The sequence below is a fragment of the Podarcis pityusensis genome, assembly GCF_964106645.2.
Source record: "Podarcis pityusensis genome assembly, chromosome: 11".
Lineage (NCBI taxonomy): Eukaryota > Metazoa > Chordata > Lepidosauria > Squamata > Lacertidae > Podarcis > Podarcis pityusensis.
The window spans coordinates 62030237-62055118 of NC_138036.1; the positions used below are offsets into that span (position 1 = coordinate 62030237).

The 24882-nt window shown below is 43.9% G+C and overlaps 1 protein-coding gene across 4 annotated transcripts in view; it reads left to right on the top strand.

Annotated features, from left to right (window-relative positions):
* Positions 1-24882, top strand: part of TRPM3 (transient receptor potential cation channel subfamily M member 3) — a gene marked incomplete at its 5' end in the record, with an annotated part of 403362 nt that overhangs the window by 23746 nt on the left and 354734 nt on the right. For 2 of the 4 annotated variants that reach the window (XM_080972216.1, XM_080972225.1), the window contains one exon: positions 16219-16398. The exons of 1 other annotated variant lie outside the window; for it this stretch is intronic. In XM_080972216.1, coding sequence (XP_080828342.1) covers positions 16219-16398 — 180 coding nt within the window. Of the gene's footprint in view, positions 1-16218; positions 16399-24882 lie in introns of those variants that run through there. One more of the 4 variants, XM_080972218.1, reaches the window with a different exon arrangement.

Sequence of the window (24882 nt, forward strand, 5' to 3'; positions counted from 1 at the left end):
AAGCGGGGACCCTTTCAAAAATCACAGGCGGATGAAGCCTGTGACCATGAGACTCGGCGGGCACCTTTAGCGCCCCCCCAACCCGTAAAGGAACCCATTAACGGGCTCCGGAGCGAAGAGGGGGAAGTGGCGCGGTGCTGAGAGTCAACTGCTTCTTCCGTGGAGTGAAGCCGCACAGCCGTTGCTGGAGAGCGCTGCCTTTTTCCTGGGACAATTTGGCTTCTAAAACAATCACCCGTGAGTACTTTAATTTCTGACAATTGGACTATAAATAATGACCTGCGAGTAGAAAGGAAAATTGGACTAAGAAATTCATCTAAATTTGGCACTGAAACGGGAAGGTCTAAACAGGAAGTCAGCCTTCCGTTTCTTGTAGATAGATTAAAGCAAAGACATGGCAAACTAGAGTTCAGAAAATCGTTTGTAAAGGATTAACTTTCATCATTTAAAATTGTTGAACCCCCTTCGGAAGCAGGAGAAGAGGGGGGATTTTTTCCGGACTGTTTAAACCTGCAGAAGAGAGTGTAAAGCAAAGTAATTTTCCACCGTCTTGATCCTGGGAGCGGGGTGTCAGGACTGATGTTCATTGGGAAGCTCATTGACCAGAGACAAACGTCTTTGACAGATAGTTAAAAGAAGAGAAACATAGTGATTCCATTGTTCTCCTTCGCATTTTAAAGGAACAAATATTGACAAAATATCTGAAAAAGGAAACTTTGTTGCTAGATCTGCCTTTAAAAGAAAAGAACAAATAGAAGTTCTTCCCCTAGAGGGAGCCTGTGAAACTGTTACTAAATCTGAATTGGGGAGCTCTGCAGCTGCAACAGATTACGATCGTGGGAATAGACTTCTGACCTTGCAGAACAATGTATCCAGAAGCTCTGGTGCGTGCTTTCTGCAAAACAAGTGCCCTACTGGAACAGCTACATGAGAAGACGGACTTGATGACTGTTGCGATCAGAAATTTTGGACAGGTAGTGGGAAACTATATAGAGCCCACCCAAGAATCAAAAAGGAGTGTGCTCTGACAGATCAGATGAGGGAAGAGGATGTTGCTGAACCTCGGGCGCCAGAGATGGAGGGAGCTGTGGCCCAGCAGGAACATGAGCTCTTGGATTTGACAAATGAACTTGGAAAGTTTGGTTTGGTTTGGAAATGGGGGGTTGGATAGACCCCCCTATGCAGGGATGTTTGGACTTTTCAAGTCTGGCAATGGGCTGTGAGATGTTTGAGGTTGTGGGGGCTCTTAATTCTGGAGAGACCTTGAAACATGTTTTTAAATACCACATGGAGTTTAGTGTGGAATATGGAAAAGGGACTGATTTGTTGAGAAGGGTCAAAAATACTGTCAAGTTGGAGTTCCCACGAGTGAAAGGAGCAGGAGACAAAGTAAAGTACAGGTATAAATATGAAGAAGAGCCGCGGAAGGGACATGGAAGAGACTTAAGGGCCTCGGACATAAGATTACCAGGTTAATGCGCTAGATTGATGGGATAGAAAGGACTGACAAAACCCGGGACAGGGAGGAAGAGACGCTGGATGAAGATTGGAAGAATTTTTTTTTATTATTAGGATTGCTTTATAAAATTGATGGATGTTAGAAAAATGTTGGAACGAAATCATCTGGCTTTAGCAAAAATGTTAAAAGAATTATGTAAAAATATGTTATGGTTAAGAGAAATTGGTATAAATAAGATCTAAGTTTTAAGTTTTAGGGTTTATTATAGTAAGATAAGGTTAAAATAGATTAAGGTATTGTAATGATAGAATATTATGAAAAATGGAAAGGATTTGCTGTGACAATTAATAACTAGGATACAAAAAAAGGGAGGAGTGAGGAGGTCAAAGAAAGAGGGTAATGACAGCTAAGGATCTAAGAATATTGGACTTGTTTTTTAAATGGTTGTGGCTTATTTTTGTTTTTTGATTGTGTTGTGTTACGTGCTTTGTTCTTATTTTTTTTTTATTTTGATTTTTATCAGTTTCTATTGTTTGATTGTGGCTTGTTTTTCTTTTGTTTTTTTCTTTTTGTTTTTTGTTTTTTCTGTAACTTTAAAATTCTTAATAAATATCATTAAAAAAAAAAAGAAAGCGCAAATACACATGCACAAGGTCCAACAACTTTAGCTCCTCACCTTTAGCACTGTTTCCTATTGACTACATGTTCAAAAACAGTGGAGGTCAATCTAGTCCCTTGTCTATGTAAAACACTTCAAACAGGTGCCTTTGGGGGGGTATATGTTTGTGTGTGAGAGAGAGGGAGGGAGCGAGAAGGTTGCTGCTGTTACAGAAAGGCTCTTATAGATGAGAGCATAGATGCTGAGAGGGAATATATGGTCCCCATGATAATAAAACTATGCTGAATATTCTTAATAAATATCATTTATATATATATATATATATATATATATATATATATATATATACACTGGTTGGTCATTCTTGGTTACTCACAATGAATGGTTCTGTCCCAGTGGGGATACAGCAACAGAAACCCTAATGTATGTTCTTTTTTCTACATAGCTTTTACAGAGATGACCAAAATATTATATTTACTCATAGGGGACTAAAATACATAGGAAGGACTTTTGAATTGTATTTAGTCTACTTATTGGCAAAACAAAAACAAAAAACGGACACTTCTGCTTCAAAGATTTGTAAAGGAATTTTGTCAGCTTAAGTGCAGTTTGGGTGTTTTTTTCTGTTTTAGATGTGTATGTTATATCGTAGCAATTTGGGGGGGGGGTGACATTGTTTTTTCCCCTGTATTTGTTTTTAAAGGGTCTGTAATGGCACAATGCATTTGACTGATGTCACATTACAATATAATTAGCCTTTGAAACTTCCACCATTGAAAATGATGTGGGGGGGGGTAGATAAGTCAGCCTTCAACCCTGAATGGTGTTATAAATGTACCTCCCAACTTTACTTCTAATGTCTCAGGGCATTTCCAGGCTGCAGCTATTTTCAGGTGTGATTCAGCCACACACCAGCACAATTACAGTGGAGTGGAACCCACCTCCTCAAATTATCATACTTTTTTTAAGGAAAGTGATTGGGAAATGCTGGGGAAATGGGAAAATGATGATCAAAAATTTTGGATAGCATTTGTTTCGACACAACATCATCCAACCTCCCAACAAACAAATCAGAATGAATGCTTACTTAATCTAATTTAATTTTTCTGCAAACAAATCAGGATGAATGTCTAATAAACAGGTCATTTTGAAGCATCCTCAACCTTCAAGGGAATTTCACATTGCTGAGTATTTTCATGCTTTCCGGCCCATTTAAAATTGGTGCAGGGGTTAAACTGAGACAAAATATACCGTACATAAAATTTCTTTCTGATACTCAAATTGCACAGCAATCTATTTAAAAAATTTCTTGTCCTCATTGAAAAATGAGTGGAAGATGAAGCTGAATTACTGTAATTGAAATATTGTCCCAAATATGCACACAATCTTTCATTCCAGTTTCTCATTATTTAGATACTAGGTTTTTCTTCTCCGGGAGTAAACAGATCTGGTCAGACCTCACCTGGAGTACTGTGTCCAGTTCTGGGCACCACAGTTCAAGAAGGACACTGACAAACTGGAACGTGTCCAGAGGAGGGCAACCAAAATGGTCAAAGGCCTGGAAACGATGCCTTATGAGGAACGGCTAAGGGAGCTGGGCATGTTTAGCCTGGAGAAGAGGAGGTTAAGGGGTGATATGATAGCCATGTTCAAATATATAAAAGGATGTCCCATAGAGGAGGGAGAAAGGTTGTTTTCTGCTGCTCCAGAGAAGCGGACACAGAGCAATGGATCCAAACTACAAGAAAGAAGATTCCACCTAAACATTAGGAAGAACTTCCTGACAGTAAGAGCTGTTTGACAGTGGAATTTGCTGCCAAGGAGTGTGGTGGAGTCTCCTTCTTTGGAGGTCTTTAAGCAGAGGCTTGACAACCATATGTCAGGAGTGCTCTGATGGTGTTTCCTGCTTGGCAGGGGGTTGGACTCGATGGCCCTTGTGGTCTCTTCCAACTCTATGATTCTATGATTCTAGGTGGATCAGGTGAACTTAAATTGATGAAGTGTGCTCAGAATGGATGTTCTGGATTAATCCCTGTATTTTAGTGGTCAAGTGTGGTTTGGGGTTTTTTTAAGTTTCCAAATGGACCAGCTAAACCTTTATTTGTAATGGTTGTAAATTCAGGTGAATAGTGACTTTCCAATTGAATAGAATGCAGACATGCTGGGTTCTGTTCCTGGTCCTTGTGTGTGTCAGCAAAGGGTGTATAAGTGCACACCACCCCATTCCGTCCTTTTAGTGATGGTTTCAGGTCACTTCCGGGTTTGGTGCTGTGCACACATGTGCGATCGTGCATCATTCAGATGCACATTAATTGGTTGTTGCCTGTACATTGTTGAGAGTTGTCTGAAATATCTGAAAAGAAAGCAGGAGGGAAGTACAGAAATTAAAAAGAATGCAAGAAGGAGAAACACATTCTCAACTATTAATGTTTGTTGTACTTCAAAGTGCTCAGGATTCAGTGGCATGGCATGGCTTGCCAGCGCCTGGGGCCGTGCAAAGGGGGTGGGGTGGGAGGGAGAGAAACGGATGGAGTCTTCTTCTTTGGTGATCCTTCGTAGACAAGTAAGATTGTCTTCCATAAACACGGTTTTAACGATGAGTCCGTAAGTGACTGTGGAGGCCAATTCTGGACCCACACGTCCTTCCACAGTGGGGACATTGGTTTCGGGTGGGAGTTGATCACGGTGTGGATTTGCCAAGCGTGCCTTCCTCCATGGTGTAGAGTACACATGCGCATTCAACTGCATAACGGTGCTTGCGTCTCTCAAGAGATCACAGCTGCAGAGTCATTCCATTGTCTTGAGTCAATGGAAGAGTTGTTCCATTGCCTGGAGAGGTCACTTCCTGGTTTGCATGGAAGAGCTGTTTTCAATGGAGCCCAGCGACGGAAGCGTGCAGCTGTATTGAGGCAGCCCTGGGTGGTGGAATTTTGCACCCCTAACAATTTTGCACCCAGCGTAACCACCCCCACGCTATGCCACTGTCAGAAACAAAAGTTCCTTCTTCAGGAGCAATCCTAGACTTTCCAAGGCAATTCATAGAAACACTGCTGCCTTTATGGCACCATTAGGAAGATATGTGTGAACTGCTTCAGAGCATTTCTGAAAAACTTAATTTCTGAAACACATTGTTTAGAGCATAGCACTTAGAAGAGAAACGAGAGAGGGCAAATATCATACATCCAAAGAAACATAAATGATTTGAGTTCCATACAAATCATGTATATTTAAAATACAGAAATGGCACAGGAACCTGCACCATAAGAGGTAAGAATCAGCAATAGTGAATCTCGTTAGGAAGAATTTCATTATTTGTGCTGATTTCAATTAACTATCCTGGAAGGTTTATGCACACAGGAAAACAAAAGCCTTTCTGTGGACTCACATCAAGGCGAGTCTGATCCCTAGATTAAAACCGATGCATCACATAACTTTTAACATCATGATGTTTTTGGACATAGCATTTGACCTGCCAAACAGAATAATCTTAACTATATTTTTTAGTAAAGTCAAAACACATTTTTGTAATCCACTATTCAAGCCTTTCTTAGATTAGGCTGCTATTTTATTTAGCCACCTACAGTGCCTGCCTAGCTCCAGAAAAGCAATTATTTTGCAGTAACGAGGGATTTCGGTGACACACAAACACCCCTCCTGACAGATGTTTTTAACAAGCCTTTTAACACATTCATGTTACACTGTATAATTTTTTAATGTGTGCATGAGTAGGAAGTGTTTTGTTGTATCAAAGTTGCAAAAATAAATAAATAATAATGTTGAGGCAAAAAGTGTGTAGGTGGTGCAAAAAAAACCCACCACCACCTCTTGCTGAACAAAGTCAATGCAGTTTCACCTTTTTTAAATGCTATACTTACCTATTATATTTTGTTTTAATTTAATTTAGCTTTTTAAATATACTGGAGCTTATGGTTTTCCCAGTAGTGATGTATGGAAGTGAGAGCTGGACCATAAAGAAGGCTGATCGCCGAAGAATTGATGCTTTGAATTATGGTGCTGGAGGATACTCTTGAGAGTCCCATGGACTGCAAGAAGATCAAACCTATCCATTCTTAAGGAAATCAGCCCTGAGTGCTCACTGGAAGGACAGATCGTGAAGCTGAGGCTCCAATACTTTGGCCACCTCATGAGAAGAGAAGACTCCCTGGAAAAGACCCTGATGTTGGGAAAGATGGAGGGCACAAGGAGAAGAGGACGAGATGGTTGGACAGTGTTCTCGAAGCTACCAGCATGAGTTTGACCAAACTGCGGGAGGCAGTGGAAGACAGGAGTGCCTGGCGTGCTCTGGTCCAGGGGGTCACGAAGAGTCAGACACAACTAAATGACTAAACAACAAAAATGAAATCTTGGTTATGTATGTTGTGATGGATAAAATAATATGCATTTCTCACATGCTGCTAATATCAGTTACTTTGTACTAAGAATGTCCAAAAGTTATTTTTGCAATCTTGTTAGTGAAATGGAGGAAACCACTTACACTCCTGCTTAAAATGAAGGAGATAGACCTTTAAATGCTGGTAGAAATATAAATATTAGACATTTACCCACTAAAACTATATTCCTAATACGCATTTTCCTGAGGATATAAGCTCTGCTGAAGTGAAAGCAAAGACACGCAACTTCTGACTAGACATGTACTGAATTACTCTTGTACATCTAGGATGTATCTGTCATGTGGCAAAGGTATTTGAGATCAGAAGCAGTAAAGGAAGCAGCAAAGGAGTCTAGAAATGTTGTGAAATGCTGAAAATCTGCAGAATAATTTAGCATGCAAAATCACTGTAACGCCTCTTGAGGATGACTCATTTTCTGTATAAGTATTGTATCTGCCTGCAGGCAGACTCAATGTCCCTGACTCAATGTGTCTGCAGTATCTGTGTGTGTGAGTGGTGGAGCCTGTGCTCTGTGAAGCCTGTGTTCAATGGAAACTCTGTGTATGCTCTAAAGCTACTGTATTTTTTGCTCTATAAGACTCACTTTTTCCCTCCTAAAAAGTAAGGGGAAATGTGTGTGCGTCTTATGGAGCGAATGCAGGCTGCGCAGCTATCCCAGAAGCCAGAACAGCAAGAGGGATTGCTGCTTTCACTGCGTAGCAATCCCTCTTGCTGTTCTGGCTTCTGAGATTCAGAATATTTTTTTTCTTGTTTTCCTCCTCCAAAAACTAGATGCGTCTTGTGGTCTGGTGCGTCTTATAGAGCGAAAAATATGGTAGTTTAATCTTCTGTCCATTATGCTGTTATTTGCAAGCAAGTTTATTTTAACTCAGTAAAGCTTTTATTCTGTTACTGAAGAAGACTCTGCGTTATTAATTTACCCTGCGCGTCAGTATCAAAACAATACTTAGTATATACTTAGTATATTTTCCGTCCTTATTGTTGTAACATACAATGCCCTTCCCAGATTTATTTTTTTATATTTAAAATTTGATACATAATATTCAGCATAGTTTTATTATCATGGGGACCATATATTCCCTCTCAGCATCTATGCTCTCATCTATAAGAGCCTTTCTGTAACAGCAGCAACCTTCTTGCTCCCTCCCTCTCTCTCACACACAAACATATACCCCCCCAAAGGCACCTGTTTGAAGTGTTTTACATAGACAAGGGACTAGATTGACCTCTACTGTTTTTGAACATGTAGTCAATAGGAAACAGTGCTAAAGGTGAGGAGCTAAAGTTGTTGGACCTTGTGCATGTGTATTTGCGCTTTCTTGGTTCATAGCCAAATATGCACCTTCTCTATTAAAATTGATTGGCTTGTAGGCTGTCAGCAGAAAACCCGTCAGGGTGTCTCTGTGGTGAAACTGGTAAGTCTAATTCCTGTCTTTGCTCTTTGCTGGGGCACCTGCCTCTTTCCTTCTTTCCTTCATCCTCCAAGCTCCCAGCCTGTAGTGCTTCCCAGCTTTTCCCCTCCTCTTGGCTGTGGCTGCTTTCCCACCACCAGGAGCCAGGATCCCAATCCTCTTCCTCTGCACTTTCCCTGGGGGGATCTTGGTCAGGTGGTTTCCACCACCTCTTCATCTAGCCAGTCCCTGACGGTTGTCATTGGATGGATGTCCTTTCCCACCCCTTTCCTGGTTCAGAAGGAGTTCAGGGTCTCTCAGGCAGGCTGAGGATCGCAAACTCCTTGGAAGCTCCACAGAAGCAGCTGACTTCCTAATAATCTGGACAATTTGGATTGTCTTAAATTAACGGCGCCCTCTCTGAAACAGTGTGAAAGAAACTGCAAGGTAAAATTCCCGCTGTTTGAGTTATGCGTGAAAAAGAATGTTAATTGTAGATTTTTCTTGCCATGGTGTATGCAATGTATAGAAGAATAACTTGGAAAAACATCAACAATAAATGGCTCCATGATGGGAACATAGATAAAGGACTGTTTTGTCTGGTCAAGAGCTGAGAATGGTTTCAAAATAAAAGTTGACTTCAAGCTTGTGAGTTGACTCTATGAGAGAGCTAAGGGAATCTGGGAAATTATTTATATTATAAATTATAAATATATTTATATTTATATTTATATTTATATTGAAATAGGGATTGCCAGGAGTGACTGCCCCCAGAAACGCAAAGCATTGGGGCATTAAGCATAACAACAACAACACACTGTACAAATAAGGATGGCAAGGAAGAGAGGAAGGCAGGGAAGGGCTATGTTTTAATTTATAGTGTCTCTAAGAAAGTTTTACCTATCCCCCCACATTGAAGTTCAACAGTGTGGAAAATGAAAAGAATGGATGTTTTAAAGAAGAGGATTAATCAACAGATGTACGTAGACCAGCAGCTAGCGTTGTATGCATGTAGAATGAAAGAAGAAAGAGTCCTTTTTGTGTACCAAGGATTCCCTGCCCAAGCTGCTTCAGGTCGTGGCGGATGTTCTCCTGGAAACACCTAGTTTGGTTGTCCTAGGGGATTTCAACATCCATGCCGACACGACCTTACAAGGGGCCGCTCGGGACTTCGTGGAAAGCATGGCCTCCATGGGGCTGTCCCTGAATATGTTTGACCCAACTCATAGTTACGGACATGCCTTAGACCTGGTGTTCACCTCTATGGATGTGGGTGATCTGACACTAAGTAAAAATGAAACAAAAAAAGTGCCATGGTGCAACTGGACTTCTCCGTGACCCTTTCCCTCTGCAGGGAGGTGGGACTGATTCGGATGGTCCGCCCCCGCCACAATGGATCCAATTGGCTTCCAGAAGTGGTAGGGGATGCTTTATCCCATGTTGATGGCCTTTCAACTGATTCCCTGGTGGCCCGCTGGAATGTGGAGTTAACAGGGCTATTGACTGTTTGGCTCCGAAGCGCCCTCTCCAATTGCATTGAGCCCAGACAGCCCCATGGTTTTCTCTGGAGCTGAGGGCAATGAAACAATTGCTGAGAGGGCTAGAGCACCGGTGGCGGAAAACTCATTCTGAATCGGACCGGACACAGGTTAGAGCTCAATGTTGAGCCTACCAAGTGGCGATAGTGACGGCAAAGAGGAACTTATTCACCGCCTCTACTGTATCTGCAGAAAATAGCAGGAGACTCTTTCAGGTGGTTCACAATCTAATGGAACAACCTTTGCCATCAGGGCCCGGTAAGTTTTTGCCCCATGTTTTTTGCAGATAAAGTCACTCAGATTCGGAAAGAGGTAGACTCCACCATGGGAGCAGGGCCAGGGCGGAAGAGTACTAGAGTCCTGTCTAGTCAAGTTGCATGGGATTAATTCCAATCTGTTGCCTCCAATGATGTGGACAGGCTGTTTGGACAAGTGAAGCCGACCACCTGTCTCCTTGATTCTTGCCCATCCAGGCTCATAAAAGCAAGCTGGGAAGGGCTGGGCGATGGGCTCTGCAGGGTGGTGAAAGCTTCCCTCTGTGGGGACCCTTCCCAGACCTGCTGAAAGAGGCAGTTATTAAACCGCTTCTTAAAAAAAACATATTTGGACCCGGCCAATATAGCTCTACCTCTCTTTTAAATCAGAACCAGTGAAGGCGGTGAAGGTCCTGTGTGAGTGTCTGGAGGCAGCTTGGAGGATGGATGTCAGCTAATGGATTGAGGTTGAATCCCAACAATACAGAATTTTTAAAACTTTCTTCCAATCTTCATCCATCGTCTCTTCTTCCTGGTCTCAGGTTTTGTCAGTCCTTTCTATCCCATCCATCTAGTCCATCAACCTGGTGACCTTATGTCCGAGGCTCTTAAGTCTCTTCCATGTCCCTTCCGCAGGTCTTCTTCATATTTATACCTGTACTTTACTTTGTCTTCTGCTCCTTTCACTCGGGGAGACTCCAGCTTGACAATATTTTTGTCCCTTCTCGACAGGTCAGCCCCTTTTCCATAGTCAACACCGAAATCCACGTGGTATTTGAAGGCATGTTTCAAGGCCCCTCCAAAGTTAAGGGCCCCCACAACTCCGAGCTCCCCCCAGTCCAAAGCCAGACTTGAAAAATCAAAACATCCCTGCATAGGGGGGTCCATCCAGCCCCCCCATCTCCAAGCCAAACAGAACTCCATCTCTCCAAATCTGACTTTTTCCAGGTTCATTCGTCAAATCCAACAGCTCATGTTCCTGCTGGGCCACAGCTCCCTCCATCTCTGCCACCCGGGGTCCAGCAACAGCCTCCTCCTTCATCTCATCTGTCAAAGCACATTCCTGGATTAATTCCTGAGTGGGTTCTATATAGGTACCCACTGTCTGTCCAAAATTTCCGATCGCAGCAGTCATCAAATCCATCTTCTCATGTAACTGTTCCAATAAAGCACTTGTCTTGCAAAAGGCAAGCACCAGAGCCTCCGAGTACATTCTTGTTCAAGGTCGAAGTCTGGTCCCACGATCGGTTTTAAAAACAGTTTCACAAGCTCCCTCTAGGAGAAACAATTTGCTTTTGTATCCATTTTTTTCTTTTTTTAAAAAAAGCAGATCTAGCAACAAAGTTTTCCCTTTTTGGATATTTTGTCAATATTTTGTTCCTTTTAAATGCGAAGGAGAACAATGGAATCAATATGTTTCTCTTCTTTTAACTATCTGTCAAAAACGTTTGTCCATAGTCAATGAGCTTCCCCAGAACGTCTGTCCTGACACCCCGCTCCCAGGTTCAAGACGGTGGAAAATTGCCTTTCTTTACTCTCTCTTCTGCAGGTTTAAACAGTCTAAAAAGGGTTCCCCCCTCTTCTCCTGCTTCCAAGGGGGGGTTCAGTAATTTTAAATGATGAAATTTTGGTCCTTTACAGACGACTTTCTAAACTCTAGCTTGCCGTGTCTTTGCTTCAATCTATCTACAAAAAGCGGAAGGCGGACTTCCTGTTTAGACCTTCCCGCTTCAGTGCCAAATTAAAAAAATTCTTAATCCAATTTTCCGTTCTACTCACGGGCAGTTGTTTAAAATCCACAGGAAAAATTCAGCGCTCTCCGGCAACAGCAATGCGGCTTCACTCCGTGAAAGAAGCAGTCGATTCAAAGCACCGCGCCACTCACCCCACGTCGCTCCGGATCCCCGAAAACTGGGTTTCCCCGCGGGTGGGGGGGGCGCAAAGATGCCAGCCGAATCCCACGTCCACAGGCTTCTCCCGCCTGTGGTTTTTGATGGGTCTCTGCCTCGCCGTGGCGGTTCAGACCCTGTTTTCCACGGAGCGGATTCCTCCCGATTGGAGGAAATCCGCCATTGCCAGAGGCGCCAACCCGGAAGTCCCGTGGTCTCTCCTTCTTTGGAGGTCTTTAAGCAGAGGCTTGACAACCATATGTCAGGAGTGATCTGATGGTGTTACCTGCTTGGCAGGGGGTTGGACTCGATGGCCCTTGTGGTCTCTTCCAACTCTATGATTCTATGATTCTAAGGAAATAAACAACTATCTGACTTTTAGAAGACATCTGAAGGCAGCTGTGTTTAGGGAAATTTTTAATGTTTGATGTTTTATCGTGTTTTTAATATTCTGCTGGGAGCAGCCCAGAGTGGCTGAGGAGGCCTGGCCAGATGGGCAGGGTATAAGTAATAAGTTGTTCTTGTAGTAGTAGTAGTAGTAGTAGTAGTAGTTGTTGTTATAGCATTCCTTTTGAGCTTGTTAATTTGCAGATTAAGATAAATACTAAAGCAACATACTGGACTTGACACATTTTTCTTTACTATTCTCTTACGCAAGTGGCATATCCTTTGAGAATTTCGTAATGACAACTCTGATTTTGTGAACTAGGAGTGTCTTGTTTTTAGAACTCTGGTGTCAGCTAACATTTATAATATACATAATTTGCATCACTGATTGTTTCAAACTGGGAGAGATTATTTGCATCTCTTCATGCCTTATGTTCTTTTGCTTCTACTAGTTCAGATTAAATATATTAAAAATAACTTGTTGAATACTGTGGTTCTGAATTTGAGAAGGAATAAAATACTGTTGAAATACTATAATTTTTGGTGTCTTATCTGATCTTATTTAGGATGCGTGTTTACCGCTGAATAATTCACCCCACATTTAGCAGGTCAAATTATGCCATCTTTTTTCAGTTCTCTGAAAAGGCAGTCTGGGACCAGCTATTTCAGTTTAAGCAAGCAGTTCTTCACCACCCTCTGGTCCCCTTTTCTAGAAATATTAAAGATCACTTTCAGACATCACACAGAGCTCACTTGATCTGTGGTCACTGTGAAAGGTACTGATAACATACCCCATTAAAACCAATTGTTCAGCAAGCAGAGAAAGCGAAAGTAATGAACTATGATCATTACTTTCTTAAATAGGGATGTTACTGTTTTAATTGTTTTGTCCTTATTGGGTGGGATGCACTGGGTTAGTTAATTACTCACTGTAATTTCAGTGAGAGCTATCTTGTCCCACTGATTTCTATAGAATCCTAGTTCAACTAGCTGAATATGGATCCAACCGACTGATTGTATGTAAGTCACTTTGGTAGCCTTGTCTGCTGATGAGCAGGATAAAAATGCTTCAGTTGTTTAATTAATAGGATCGATGCAAGAGCCATGCCCTAGTGATTCATGAGTTTAGCAAACATCCAGGATATTTCACTAGTGCTGCTACACAAGACAATGCAACTATAAGTGCTTTGAACAAGGAAGTCTGGGATAGCGCACTCGGTAGAGCATGATATAGGGAGCCAGAAGTGAAAAGGCCCTTTCCCTTGTCATCACCCTCTAAGCTCCTGCCTTAAAACCCTTGAGAGCTGCTGTCAGTCTTGTAGATGACACTGAGCTTGATGGATGGGTGATCTAATTCACTTTAAGGAAGCTCCCCAAATTTCCTAAATTATTTATGGGGCCATCCACAGATGGGGTGAATGATGAATCTTTTTGCTTTTAAATGCACACACATTGGGTGGGGGGAGAGGACATGGCTAGTTGAAGGGGAGAGAGGTTCAGGCAGGTGTTGCAAACAGTGCCAGAGAGCCCAGTTGAGCCTCGGTCTGTCCATCCCCACAGGGCTCAAAGAGCAACCCGGATTCCCTCCACCCCTTCATGGCTCCATTGTCCTCTCACTTCAGCAGGTCAAGTTCCCTGAAGCCTTAGCAATGCAATGCTCTCGCCTGCCGCCTCCGTCTCTCACTTCCCTTCTTGCTTCCTCCTCCTCCTCCTTGGGCAGGGAGCTGGCGGGAGCCTTGGCTGGCCAGGCTGCGGGTGGCCAAAACTGGAAGGAGACAAGAGGGAGGATTCACACACCCATCCATGCACACAATCACCAGCAGGATGATTTGCACCCAGGTATGCCCTTGCATAAAAAAGTGCTTTCTTGTTAGGTTTTGTCCTGAATCCATTGTCAATCTTATTGGGTGGTCACAAGTACTAATCCTGCCCATTTGGCTCAGCTTCCCCAGCCATTCTGAGTGGCTTCCAGCACATATAAAAACTTAATAAAAATCAAACATTAAAAAAATTCCAATACAGGGCTGCCATTGGATGTCTTCTAAAAGTTGTGTAGTTCTTCATCTCCTTGACATCTGATGGGAGGGTGTTCCACAGGGAGCGTGCCATTGATGAGAAGGCTCTTTGGCTGGTTCCCTGTAACTTCACTTCTTGGAGTGAGGGAAACACCAAAAGACTCTTGGAGAAGGACCTCAATGTCTGGGCTGAATGATGGGGGGGGGGGGGAGGGAGACACTCCTTCAGTTATATTGGGCCAAGGCCATTTAATGCTTTAAAGCACCAACACTTTGAATTGTGCTCGGAAACGTACTAGGAGCCAATGTAGGTCTTTCAAGACCAGTGTTATATGGTCTCGGCAGCCACTCCTAGTCACCAGTCTAGCTGCCACATTCTGAATTAGTTGTAGTTTCCAGGTCACCTTCAAATGTAGCCCCATGTAGAGCACGATGCAGTAGTCCAAGCAGGAGGTAACTAGAGCATGCACCACTCTGGCAAGACAGTCTATGGGCAGGTAGGGTCTCAGCCTGCGTACCAGATGGAGCTAGTAGACAGCTGCCCTGGACCCTGGACCCCCAAAACAGTACTTCTGTGTTGTTGGGATTCAATCGCAATCCATTAGCTGCCATCCATCCGCCAACCACCTCCAGACACTCACACAGGACATTAACAGCCTTCACTGGTTCTGATTTAAACAAGAAGTAGAACTGGGTATCATCTGCATACTGGAGAATACTCAGACATGCATGATTGTGGATTATGATTTAGGAATAAATCCTAGTGGGTCTTAATTTCAAGTAATCGTGCACAGCAATCACCATGTTTTCTGCTGCAATTAACTTGATAGGAAACACCACGAGAAACCACCACACACAAAGTTGGTGAATATTTTCTTACAAAGAGATTGTATATTCAACTAATCAGCATTCTGAAAACAAAATGTATTTGTGGAATGTACTTTCATGACTGCTGTGGAATTTAAAATGCTCTGAATCAAGGGGCCTTCATTCCGTATTATGACCGGATCCTATGCTCGGATACTATTTTACTACTTATCATGTTCTCAGTTATTTATGAAACACGTTGTTTGTAGGACATTGGTTGCAAGCTGTGCAATTGACTTACAGGGCAATCCTGGGCGTGTACACTCAGAAATCTCATTAAATTCAATGGGACTTACCTGCTAGTGAACATGCTGCACATTGTTCAGGCTGCATAAACACGGGAACTGTAGTCTACCCACTCATAAAGCTACAGTTCATGGAACCCTTAAAAACCAGTTTGCAGGATTCTTTGGGGAAAGTGGTGAGCTGCACATGCGCTGTGAGGGAGTAAACCCCATTAAATTCAGTGGGCCTGATTCTGGGTAGATTGGTAGAACAGTGGCGGGTGACTGGATTTGACTGGTGGGCACAATCCAGACCTGGCCCATTTTGTGCAGGCCATTTTGTCAGGAAGGAAAGACGATTCCCCACTCTGTGGGTAAAGCCAGGATTTTTGTTGGGGGGGGAGAGACCTTTTGTTAGGGGGTACAGAAGCTCAGTTAGCTACCTTATGTCTTTTTATTGATTGGGGGCAGAAGAAGTGAAATCTGCATGGTCATCGGCATCATCTTCATCATCTGTTTACTTGAATGTGACTTTCTCACAACTCTGTGCTCAGTTCAAAACGAAAAATGAAAATAATGTCAAGTAATGCATAAGATAAATCCTCCCAATGTTATATGAAATGACCTAATTTAACAGCTTAAAGTTTAGCAGGCGAGAGATCAATTCCCCAAACAGAAATCAAACTGTGAGATCTGAAACTGGGGAGGGGGGAGGGGGAGAGGTGACTTGATTCCACCGGGAAGTCGCGCCTCCTCATGATTTATTTTCTCCCGCCGCCTCGTCCCAGAAGGAAGCCTCGGAGGGCGGCTCGCCTCGGCCCGGGGGGAAGTTTGTCGCGCGCGGCGGCGGCGGCGGCTGCTGCTCCTTCCAGCGCGCTACTTCCATCTCGCGCCGGGAACGAGGCGTCGCTCCTCCGACCCGCTCAGGTCTCCGGGCCGAGAGAGCGAGAGAGCCGCGCCCGCCCGCCCGCTGCTTCTTCCTCCTTCCCGCCGGGGGGGGGGGGCGCTCGCTCGCCTTCCGCGCCCGAAGAAAGACCCGGCCGAGGGGCAGCGCGCGACCGGCGCTCCCTCGCTCCCCCGGGCAACCTTCGCGGGAGCCGCGCGGGAGCAGGTGGTGGCCCCGAAGCCGCGAGCCGCCCCTTAGCCGCCCCTTCCTGGGGAAGATGGGGCAGAAGTGGCGGAGTCCGAGCGAGGCGGAGCAAGGCGCCTCCCCCGAGCAGGAGGACCTGGGTCGGCGACGAAGCCGCAGCGCCAGCCGGGGCAGGTTTGCCGAGTCCTGGAAGAGGCTGAGCTCCCGCCAAGGCTCCGCCAAGCGCGCCGGGCTGCCCTCGCAGCCGCCGCCGGTAAGTGCTGCCCGGAGCCCCGCCCGGCTCGAGGAAGCGGCGCCCGGGCTGGCGGGACACGCCGGGGGACAAGCCGCCTCGCGGCGGCGCGGCTGCCTTCGGGGCCGGAGCTGCTTGGCGCGCTCTTGGGCTGGGCTGGGCGGGGAAGAACCGGCCCCCCGAGCGCGTCCCGGTCAGATGAGTCGGGGGCCTCGTCTCGCCTCCCCGGGCCAGTGCATTCGGCCTCGGGATCCTTGAGTCTGTTGGCGCCGCCACACGGGTCCCCCGGGGCCAACTTCCCCGCTGCCTCTCGCTTCCTCGGCCCCAGCGAGGGGTGCTCGTGTGGGTTGCAGGTATCGGCAGGGCCGAAAAGTCATGTGCAGGATGGGAAGTTCAGCCTCCCGCTCCGAGAGAGAGAAAGTGCCCCAAACTCAGCAGAGAGAAGTGAAATTCACTTGTTGCTTCTTGCCTAGAAAAAACATTGGCTTAGCTGTTTAGCCACTCTATGAAAATGAGCCCCCGCCTTTTATTTCTGTGTTCATGTCAAGAGAACATGGCTGTGGTTGTTGAACTGGTGGCAACAGTTGCGCGGATAGTGGAGCAGTCTTCCAACACTGCTTTGACTATGCAACTTGTTTTAACACATTCTGAACTGCAGTGTGTTTCTCTTAATCTTGCTAAGTGATGCATATTCATTTTGTCTGTCACTGCTTGCCACGTGAAAACATTTCGAAAGAGAGAGGCATTGATGCTGTGCTTCTAAGGTATGGTACTTGTTTCTGGGGGGAAACTGACTTACTGGAAAAATGGCAGAACATTGAGTTCCATGGTATGTTAAGGGAGTATATTGGTTACAGTGGTTTTTCTATGCAGATGGGTAGTATATGAAACCACCTGGAGTTGAGGTCATTCTGAAAAGGTCTGCAGTTTAGGAGAAGAGCTGTGGCTCCTGGGAAGGGTGTCTGCCTTGCATGCAGAAGGTGCCAGGTTCAGTTCCTGGCATCTGTCTCAAACCGCAGAGCGCTGCTGACAGTCAGTGTGGGCAGAGTGAGGGGTATGGAAGTGGATTAGCAGCTTTGCAAAGTTCGCTTAGTCTTCTTACCTTTTTAACATATATTAAAACCCCTTACTCTTTTTTCCTTAAAGGATTCACTGATTTATGATGGTTGTGCTTCTGATTATTATTATTTAAACACAATTGATGGTTGAGCTGGAAAGAAAACACCAACAGGTTGCAGTAGGACAGTACTGAGAGAATATAAAGGCAAAGGGGGGAACTTGATGTAGCGTGGGTGCCATGACAACCAAAATCTGGAGAAGCAACTTGATTCTGACACAAGCAGATGATACAGAATAATAATAGTTATACGTATTTTTGTTAAATCTGTATTATCCTTAATCTCATGTGTCATACAAATAAGTACATGAAATTGAATATTTGACTTTATAGCTGAATTTCACAGGAAATTCAATAGCAACCTGTGACATATAGCGGTAATAGCTATAAATTACAATATAAAAAGCTGTGATATCCATCTGAAATGGATGTTGGGAAATGGCAGCAGGTTGTCATGATAAAGGGGGTGATAGGTGTGTATGAAGGCACATTTATACCCTTTGCAGCATCTGAGTGGGTCAGGTGAGGGCAAATTACAAAAAATCTGTAGAGAAAAGTTGAGACACAAAGATTCAAGTGTCATAAACATACTTAAAGAGAACTAGCATGCTACTTCTTTTTTTATGACACAGTTGGTGTTTTCGGATAGAAAGAACAGTTTCTGGGGAAGAATGTGTGTTTGCAAGTGTTACCAAAACGGCTGGAAAAAAATAGACAGAAAATATCATCAAATGCTAGGTAGCATCAAAATAGCTAAGGTGCTTGTAGCTGTATCATGAAGAATAATACATGTCCAGTATATGAAAAAGTTCTGCATTCTGAATAGGGTTTGTGTCCATCATCTTTATTCATTTATGTCCCTTGTTACATTCCATAGAAATGTAGTCCTGGCCACTCTGAAACATGTCCCCAAACCAGAGTATTTTAATTTTGCTTGATTCTTCTGATTTTAAAATAATTTTTGAAACTTCAGTTTAAATTATAATTTAACAAAGCTAAATTATACCTAACCAAAGGGATTTGAATGTGCTAATGCTACCAAATGTGGAATGAAGACCCTAATCCAGATTAGAACTGTTTCATTGGAGATACAGATATAGATAATACGCACAAGTCTTTGTGATCACAGACAGACTGAAAAGCAATGAGGCATCAGAACTGCCAGGGCCTGTAATATAACATGGTACAGATTCCTTCACAGGGTAGGTTTCCCTCTGGTTTGGATACAATTTGTAGTCTCCTTATCCCAGGACCAAACTGGATGAGACACTTCCTGTCTTTCTTTTTTACTTATTTTTTTAAGCAGCTCAGGGCACAATCTATGTAATTGTGAACAGAATGATGGGGCAGAGTTTGTTAATCTCCCTTCTTTGCCATGTTATATGATAGGGGAAATAGCAGCTTGCTGAGAGGGATTTAGATTGGAGAAAATGGCCTGCGGGGAGTTGAACTTCCATTAGCACTGTCTTCCACATCCTCCTCCTCCCTGCCTTCGAAGCAAGTTTAAAGAGATAGAAAATCCTATCAGCAATCCCATTCTTATCTAGTTTGGCCCTCAGCTGTTCCTAATCCTTCTTTGTTTCTGCATCACTGCTCTTTCTTTTTCTGATTGTGATGGTTATAGTGCCACTATCCATTGTGGCTTGCTAAGTGCCCTTGATCAAGCAATAGTAAGCATTCAAGCACCTCCAGAATGTTTGTGTCTAGCTGGTATATAGGTCTCCCCTCTCTGCCAAAACTCCTTATGTAGTTCAGGAAATTCTTTTGCAATCACTGCCAGTTCACCAGTAGCAGTAAAATTGTTTTCTCTCCCATGCTTACTTAGTATAGAATGTTTAAGACTGAAATGCTAGGTACCTTACAGTGGAGTAAGTAAATCCTATTGAATACTTGTTTTTAATTATGATTAAATCTGTTCAGGCTTGTGATGTACAGACCTGGAAAATTATATATCACACTGAAATCAATGGGTCTTATTTCAAGCCAAACACATGTAGGAGTGAAGTTTTAGCTTTTCTTGATCTAGTTGAAGAGCACAATCAGTATGAAGTTGTGCTTTTAAATCTCATTGATTGATACTTGGATGCTAGCTTCTACAAGTGCTAATTGCTGCCTCACTGCATGAAAGCCTTTCTCCTTGTGCCAGAGAACTTTGGGCTCAAGCCGGAGTATTTAAGGCTCCTGCTGCATTTCCATTCGCCAAGGGAGAGTAGGTGGGTGGGTAGATTGGAAGGGGTCTTTTCTGGAGCTGTGTCCCCATTCTGAAACTCCATTTTTAAAGAAGGCTGGTGTTGGCCACATATTTGCCTTCTTTACGCAGACTGTAAACTCTTGTTTTACATGGCATTTGGTGGATTTTAAGTTTTGCTTTCTGCTTTTAATAAGGCTTTGTTCTCTTTTTCTTAGTGTGCTTATCTGTATGAGTATATTGTATATCAATAGGGACATGGGTGGTGCTGTGGTCTAATCCACTGAGCCTCTTGTGCTTGCTGAATGGAAGGAAGGTTGGCGCTTCGAATCTGTGTGATGGGATGAGCTCCCCTTGCTCTGTCCCAGCTTCTGCCAACCTAGCAGTTCAAAAGCACACCAGTGCAAGTAGATAAATAGATACCACTGCGTCGGGAAGGTAAATGGTGTTTGTTTGCACTCTGGCTTCTGTCACAGTGTTCCGTTGTGCCAGAAGTGGTTTAGTCCTGCTGGCCTCATGACCTGGAAAGCTGTCTGTGGACAAACGCTGGCTCCCTTGGCCTGAAAGCAGAGATAAGCGCCACACCCCATGGTTGCCTTTGATTAGACTTAACCGTCCAGGGGTCCTTTACCTTTACCTTTTACCTATTGTATATCATGTTATGGTCAGAAAGGAGATTCATAATCCTTTTCATAAATAATTAAAACTATGTCATAAGTGGTTTTTATACATGTCTCTCAACACACTCCTAAGTATCACTTACTCAGACACTAGTGCCTAGGTATTGTGTATACGTATTGCAGCTTTAATCTATGGCCCAATGAGAAGATTTGGGGCATGTTGGGAATCCGTAGCTGTGATGACAAAAACTCAGTAACTCTTTGAAAGCTTTTTAAATGGCTGTAATTGAAATACTTGTTGAGGAAGAAAATGTCCCCCTTTTGCCGTAAGCTCTGCTTTATTTGGGGTCTGTCATATGCATCTTTTGATTATCCCCATTGCTTCTCTGATTGCAGCTTTTTCTCATGTTCTATACAGGTCAGTGAAACAAACAATCCCTTGATTTGTAAAGAACAAGGGACAAGGGTTTGGTGGCCTCATTCAGAATTCTTGCTGGCTGCATTGAAGAACCACAGACGAAAATCATGGGTGGTAAACATGCAGCCCAGATGCCACAAGCAGGACAAGCAGTGATAGCTGTGGAAAGACCCATGGGCTGCTATTCTATGGCAGTGGGGCTGCCTCACCTTGCAGTCTTTGCTGCAGTAGTGTTGAGAGGCAAATGTGCTTCCAGGTATGGCTGGCCTTGAGTTGTGGCATCACAAAGGTTGGCCACCCCTGCAACTAATTGTTCTGATGCATTCCAATTATATCAATTTATTTTATCTAAATACCATGACTTGAGGATTCTGATTCAATTTTAAACAATTAATTGGAAACTTCAGTTTGGTCTGATTCCATTTTTGGAAGAGCCAGTTTAAGCTACCTTAGAATACTTGAAACCAACCATAGTGATTTGGATTGAAAAATAATCTATGGAGAAATACAAAGAAACCCAGTTTTTGCTCCAGAGAAATGAATAACGATAATATGAAAGAACTCATACTAAACTGATTAAACATTCCTTCAGACCAGTCTGCAACAGTAGCAGATTCTGGAAATTTTCATATGTGTTCTTGAGAAATGATTCTTTTGTTGTTGTTGTTGTTTTGTTAGACCTTGGTTGTAAAAAAAGCAGTTGCGTGGTGAGTTCCCACCCCCCACCAGGATAAATAAAGACACAAGACACCAAATTTAAGGTTAAATGGGCGAATTAGGCCACAACTTTATTGAATTCAGGGATGAGAGGCATTGGCTTAGGCATTGGTCCTATCGACTATCCGGCTCCAGCCCATTTGCTGGAGACACGGGAAGGGTTAACACCATAGAGGGGGAGTCTCCTGCTGACGCACGTCAACTAGGAGCTCCCCCAGGTCACTGCTTGGGGGCGTGCCTTTGGCCCACACCTCCATAGGCTTCGGACAGGGCCACGCCCCCGGAGTCCTTTATCGGACCACCCTTCGTTCACTGGGGGGAGGTGATGGCGTTCCTCCCCCCACACACATCCTCTTAACCCCTTCTTACCAATGCCTAACCGCCAATGCCGAGGAGTTGTGACGAGTTGCTACGAGGTAGGCGAAAAACCAAATGGCTGTAAATTGCCAATTGGGAAAAATTCCTACCATGCCCCTTGCGGCGACAGACCAAAGTCCATAGCAAAGTCAGAAACCTACCTAAAGCCTACCTAAAGGGAGGGAGGGTGGGAAAACGTGGTGGCTAGCCAGCGAAAAGAGGGCGAGCCCCCTCTGCGCCAGCCCTAAATAGGGCAGGCCACCCCCCCCCAGCCAGCCGATTGGCTGGCTGGGGGGGGGGAGACACGGCCGGGATTCTCCTGCTCTCGCGGGGGCTGAAACCAGCCCCCGCTCAAGTGGGGGTGGGCGTGAAGCCCGCAACCCCACCTCCTGGGCAGGCCGGAAGTGGCTTTGTCTATACTCACAGCAAGCACTTTCCTTTCTGTTGTCCCTATACTTCCATTCTTGGTTTTCCCCACTATACAGTGGTACCTCGGGTTACATACGCTTCAGGTTACAGACTCCACTAACCCAGAAATAGTACCTTGGGTTAAGAACTTTGCTTCAGGATGAGAACAGAAATTGTGCAGCGGTGGCGCAGCGGCAGCGGGAGGCCCCAATAGCTAAAGTGGTGCTTCAGGTTAAGAACAGACCTCCAGAACGAATTAAGTACTTAACTCGAGGTACCACTGTATTGCAGAAGAGCAGGTGTCAAAATATATTGCTGAAGTTGTGGTAGCTTTACACTGGGTACACATGGATTGTGAAATATTTCTTTTTTTTAGATTGCACAAAAAGCCTACCTCACCACCCAGCTTATTTTAAGTAATAAGCGGTGAGCTTGCTTTCTCATAAACACTGACATATTTCAATTGATTGAATTTTTAAAATGTTAAAAGTGTTTATTTAAAGCATTGTTAAATAAACAGGAAAATAAAACTAACAGTGAATGACAGTGATGCAAATATTTTAAAAGTCTTGGGTGTAATGGGGAAGAATATTAGGTAACATGCTGATTTATTTCAGTTGCTTTCCTTCTCTATTGACAGTTACATTATATTTACTGTGAATGGAGGTTTAAATAGACAGAGGTGGCCTTGGCAGCGGCAGCCCTTGTTGCAGATACTTCAAAGAAGTTCTGCTCCTTTCTTCACCACCAAGGCACTAGCCTCTGGATTTGTCCATTCCCAAAACTTTCCTCACTTTCCTTTTTGACAGGCATCCAATCCTTTCTATTTCATGTGCAAGGGAAATAAATACCTTTAAGGCAGCATATATCAGGGTGACCAAGGCAGAGACTGGATTCAGTCTTATTCCAGAGCATGTGAAGATGTGAGTAGTTTCCCCAAGGAGGGGATATTAGTGACTGATCAATAATTGTCACAATTTTCAAGGTTTAGAAGGGGCTTCTTTAGAAGGGACTTCACAATTGCCCTTTTCAAAATATCCATGGCTGCTGTCTCTCTCTCAGATAAGGTGTTATTGAGCTCTGTTTTGCTTAGAGCCCTCTGTTTCTGGTACTGTCAGATTTTTGCAAGTTTTTATTTATTCAGAAGTCTGTTCCATCCAATTTCCATCTGCATGGAAACTGCAGATTAAAAAAAAACCCTACACAAATCATATTTTTATTTCGCTACTTATTTAAATATTCACTTTAAATGCACTTTTCTCGATGTATTGTTATAAATTTTGGATGCCGGAGTTTGTGGGTGCATGTTACCGATAGACTACTGAGTTTAACAAACATTAGAATTAATTAAGGTTTGACTAAACTGTGCCAAACAAAGAAACCCCCGGATTCAGTTTTTGTAATGGAGCCAGGCCAGCTTGGCAGAGCTAGCTTAGTGGGAATCATTGAAGGAACGAAGCCTGATGATGGCCAGTCATTAACCCATCAAGGAAGCCATTAAGAGGGCAAAAATGTACCAGACAGGGAGGGATGGGCTTCCTCTTCCAGCTGTGTGTTAGTGGGCAGAGACCAAAAGGGTTTAGGATTTCAGTCTGGATGATCTAGGCTGGAGGAGATAGTTTCACAAGAGTAGCAGTGAGAGGGGAAGAAAGGAGGGTCATAACAACAGCTGACAGTGACAGATTGTAACAAAGAGGCATGGAGCATGGCTGGTTGCTCTGCTTTAGACCCAGGCCTGCTGTGGGAGAGCAAGGGACTGTACAGACTGTAATGCTAGGATTCTCTGCCATCTAGGCTTCAGGTTGACATATACATAAATAAACGATGTGCAGTATCATAAAGACACCACAGTCTCTGCTGTGCCTTATTTTTCCAAAAGGAAATACTGACCCTGGGTTTAGCACACCTGGTATCCCTGGAATTTCACACTGCAGTGAAGATTGGGATGGCATGCAACAGTATTTTATCCTAAAATACATACTTTGAATGCATTTTTATGCCAATAACTGGAACATAAAATTCAGAAAACTGTGAACTTTGAAGAATTATTATGTTCTGATCTGTATATTGGTCCAAGAGTGGTGAATTCAGTCAGCTAACATAAAAAAACATGAATTTCCCTTTTGCTCCTTGTACTATGAAGGCCAAGTGTGTACCAAAACAAGTGCAAGACCAAATCCCTCCTAGCACCCTGTCTGTGTCCTTGAGCCACAATAACTGCAAACCATTGCAGTTGGTTTGCAATGGACCCAACAACTGACTGCAGTATAGAACTTGTGAGATCAGAGTTGAGGGGGATGTGAGCAGTTTGCCCCCTCCCCAAATTGTCTAGCAAATGCAGTATGCTCCCAAGTGTCCCTGAACATCTCTCTGAGCAGGAAGCTGGAAGAGGAAAAGAACACCCTGAGAGCATGCTGGTGGAGCAGAACGGTTTATTTGCTGCCATGATTGCCACAGAGTAGGCTCAACAGAATCCCTGTGCATGTGTGCAATTGTATTCATACCAAATTGTAGCTATCTCCCAACTTGTTTCACCATGCCTAGCTCCCTGGTAAACCTGAGAGAGAGAGAGTGATTAGGAGTGATGTTGTCAAAAGCTCAAGTCCAGTTTCTCTCAGAGTTACACTTTTTGAACAGGAGCATCATCCATGCCAGCTGGAAACTTCCTGAGGAGCTTCCG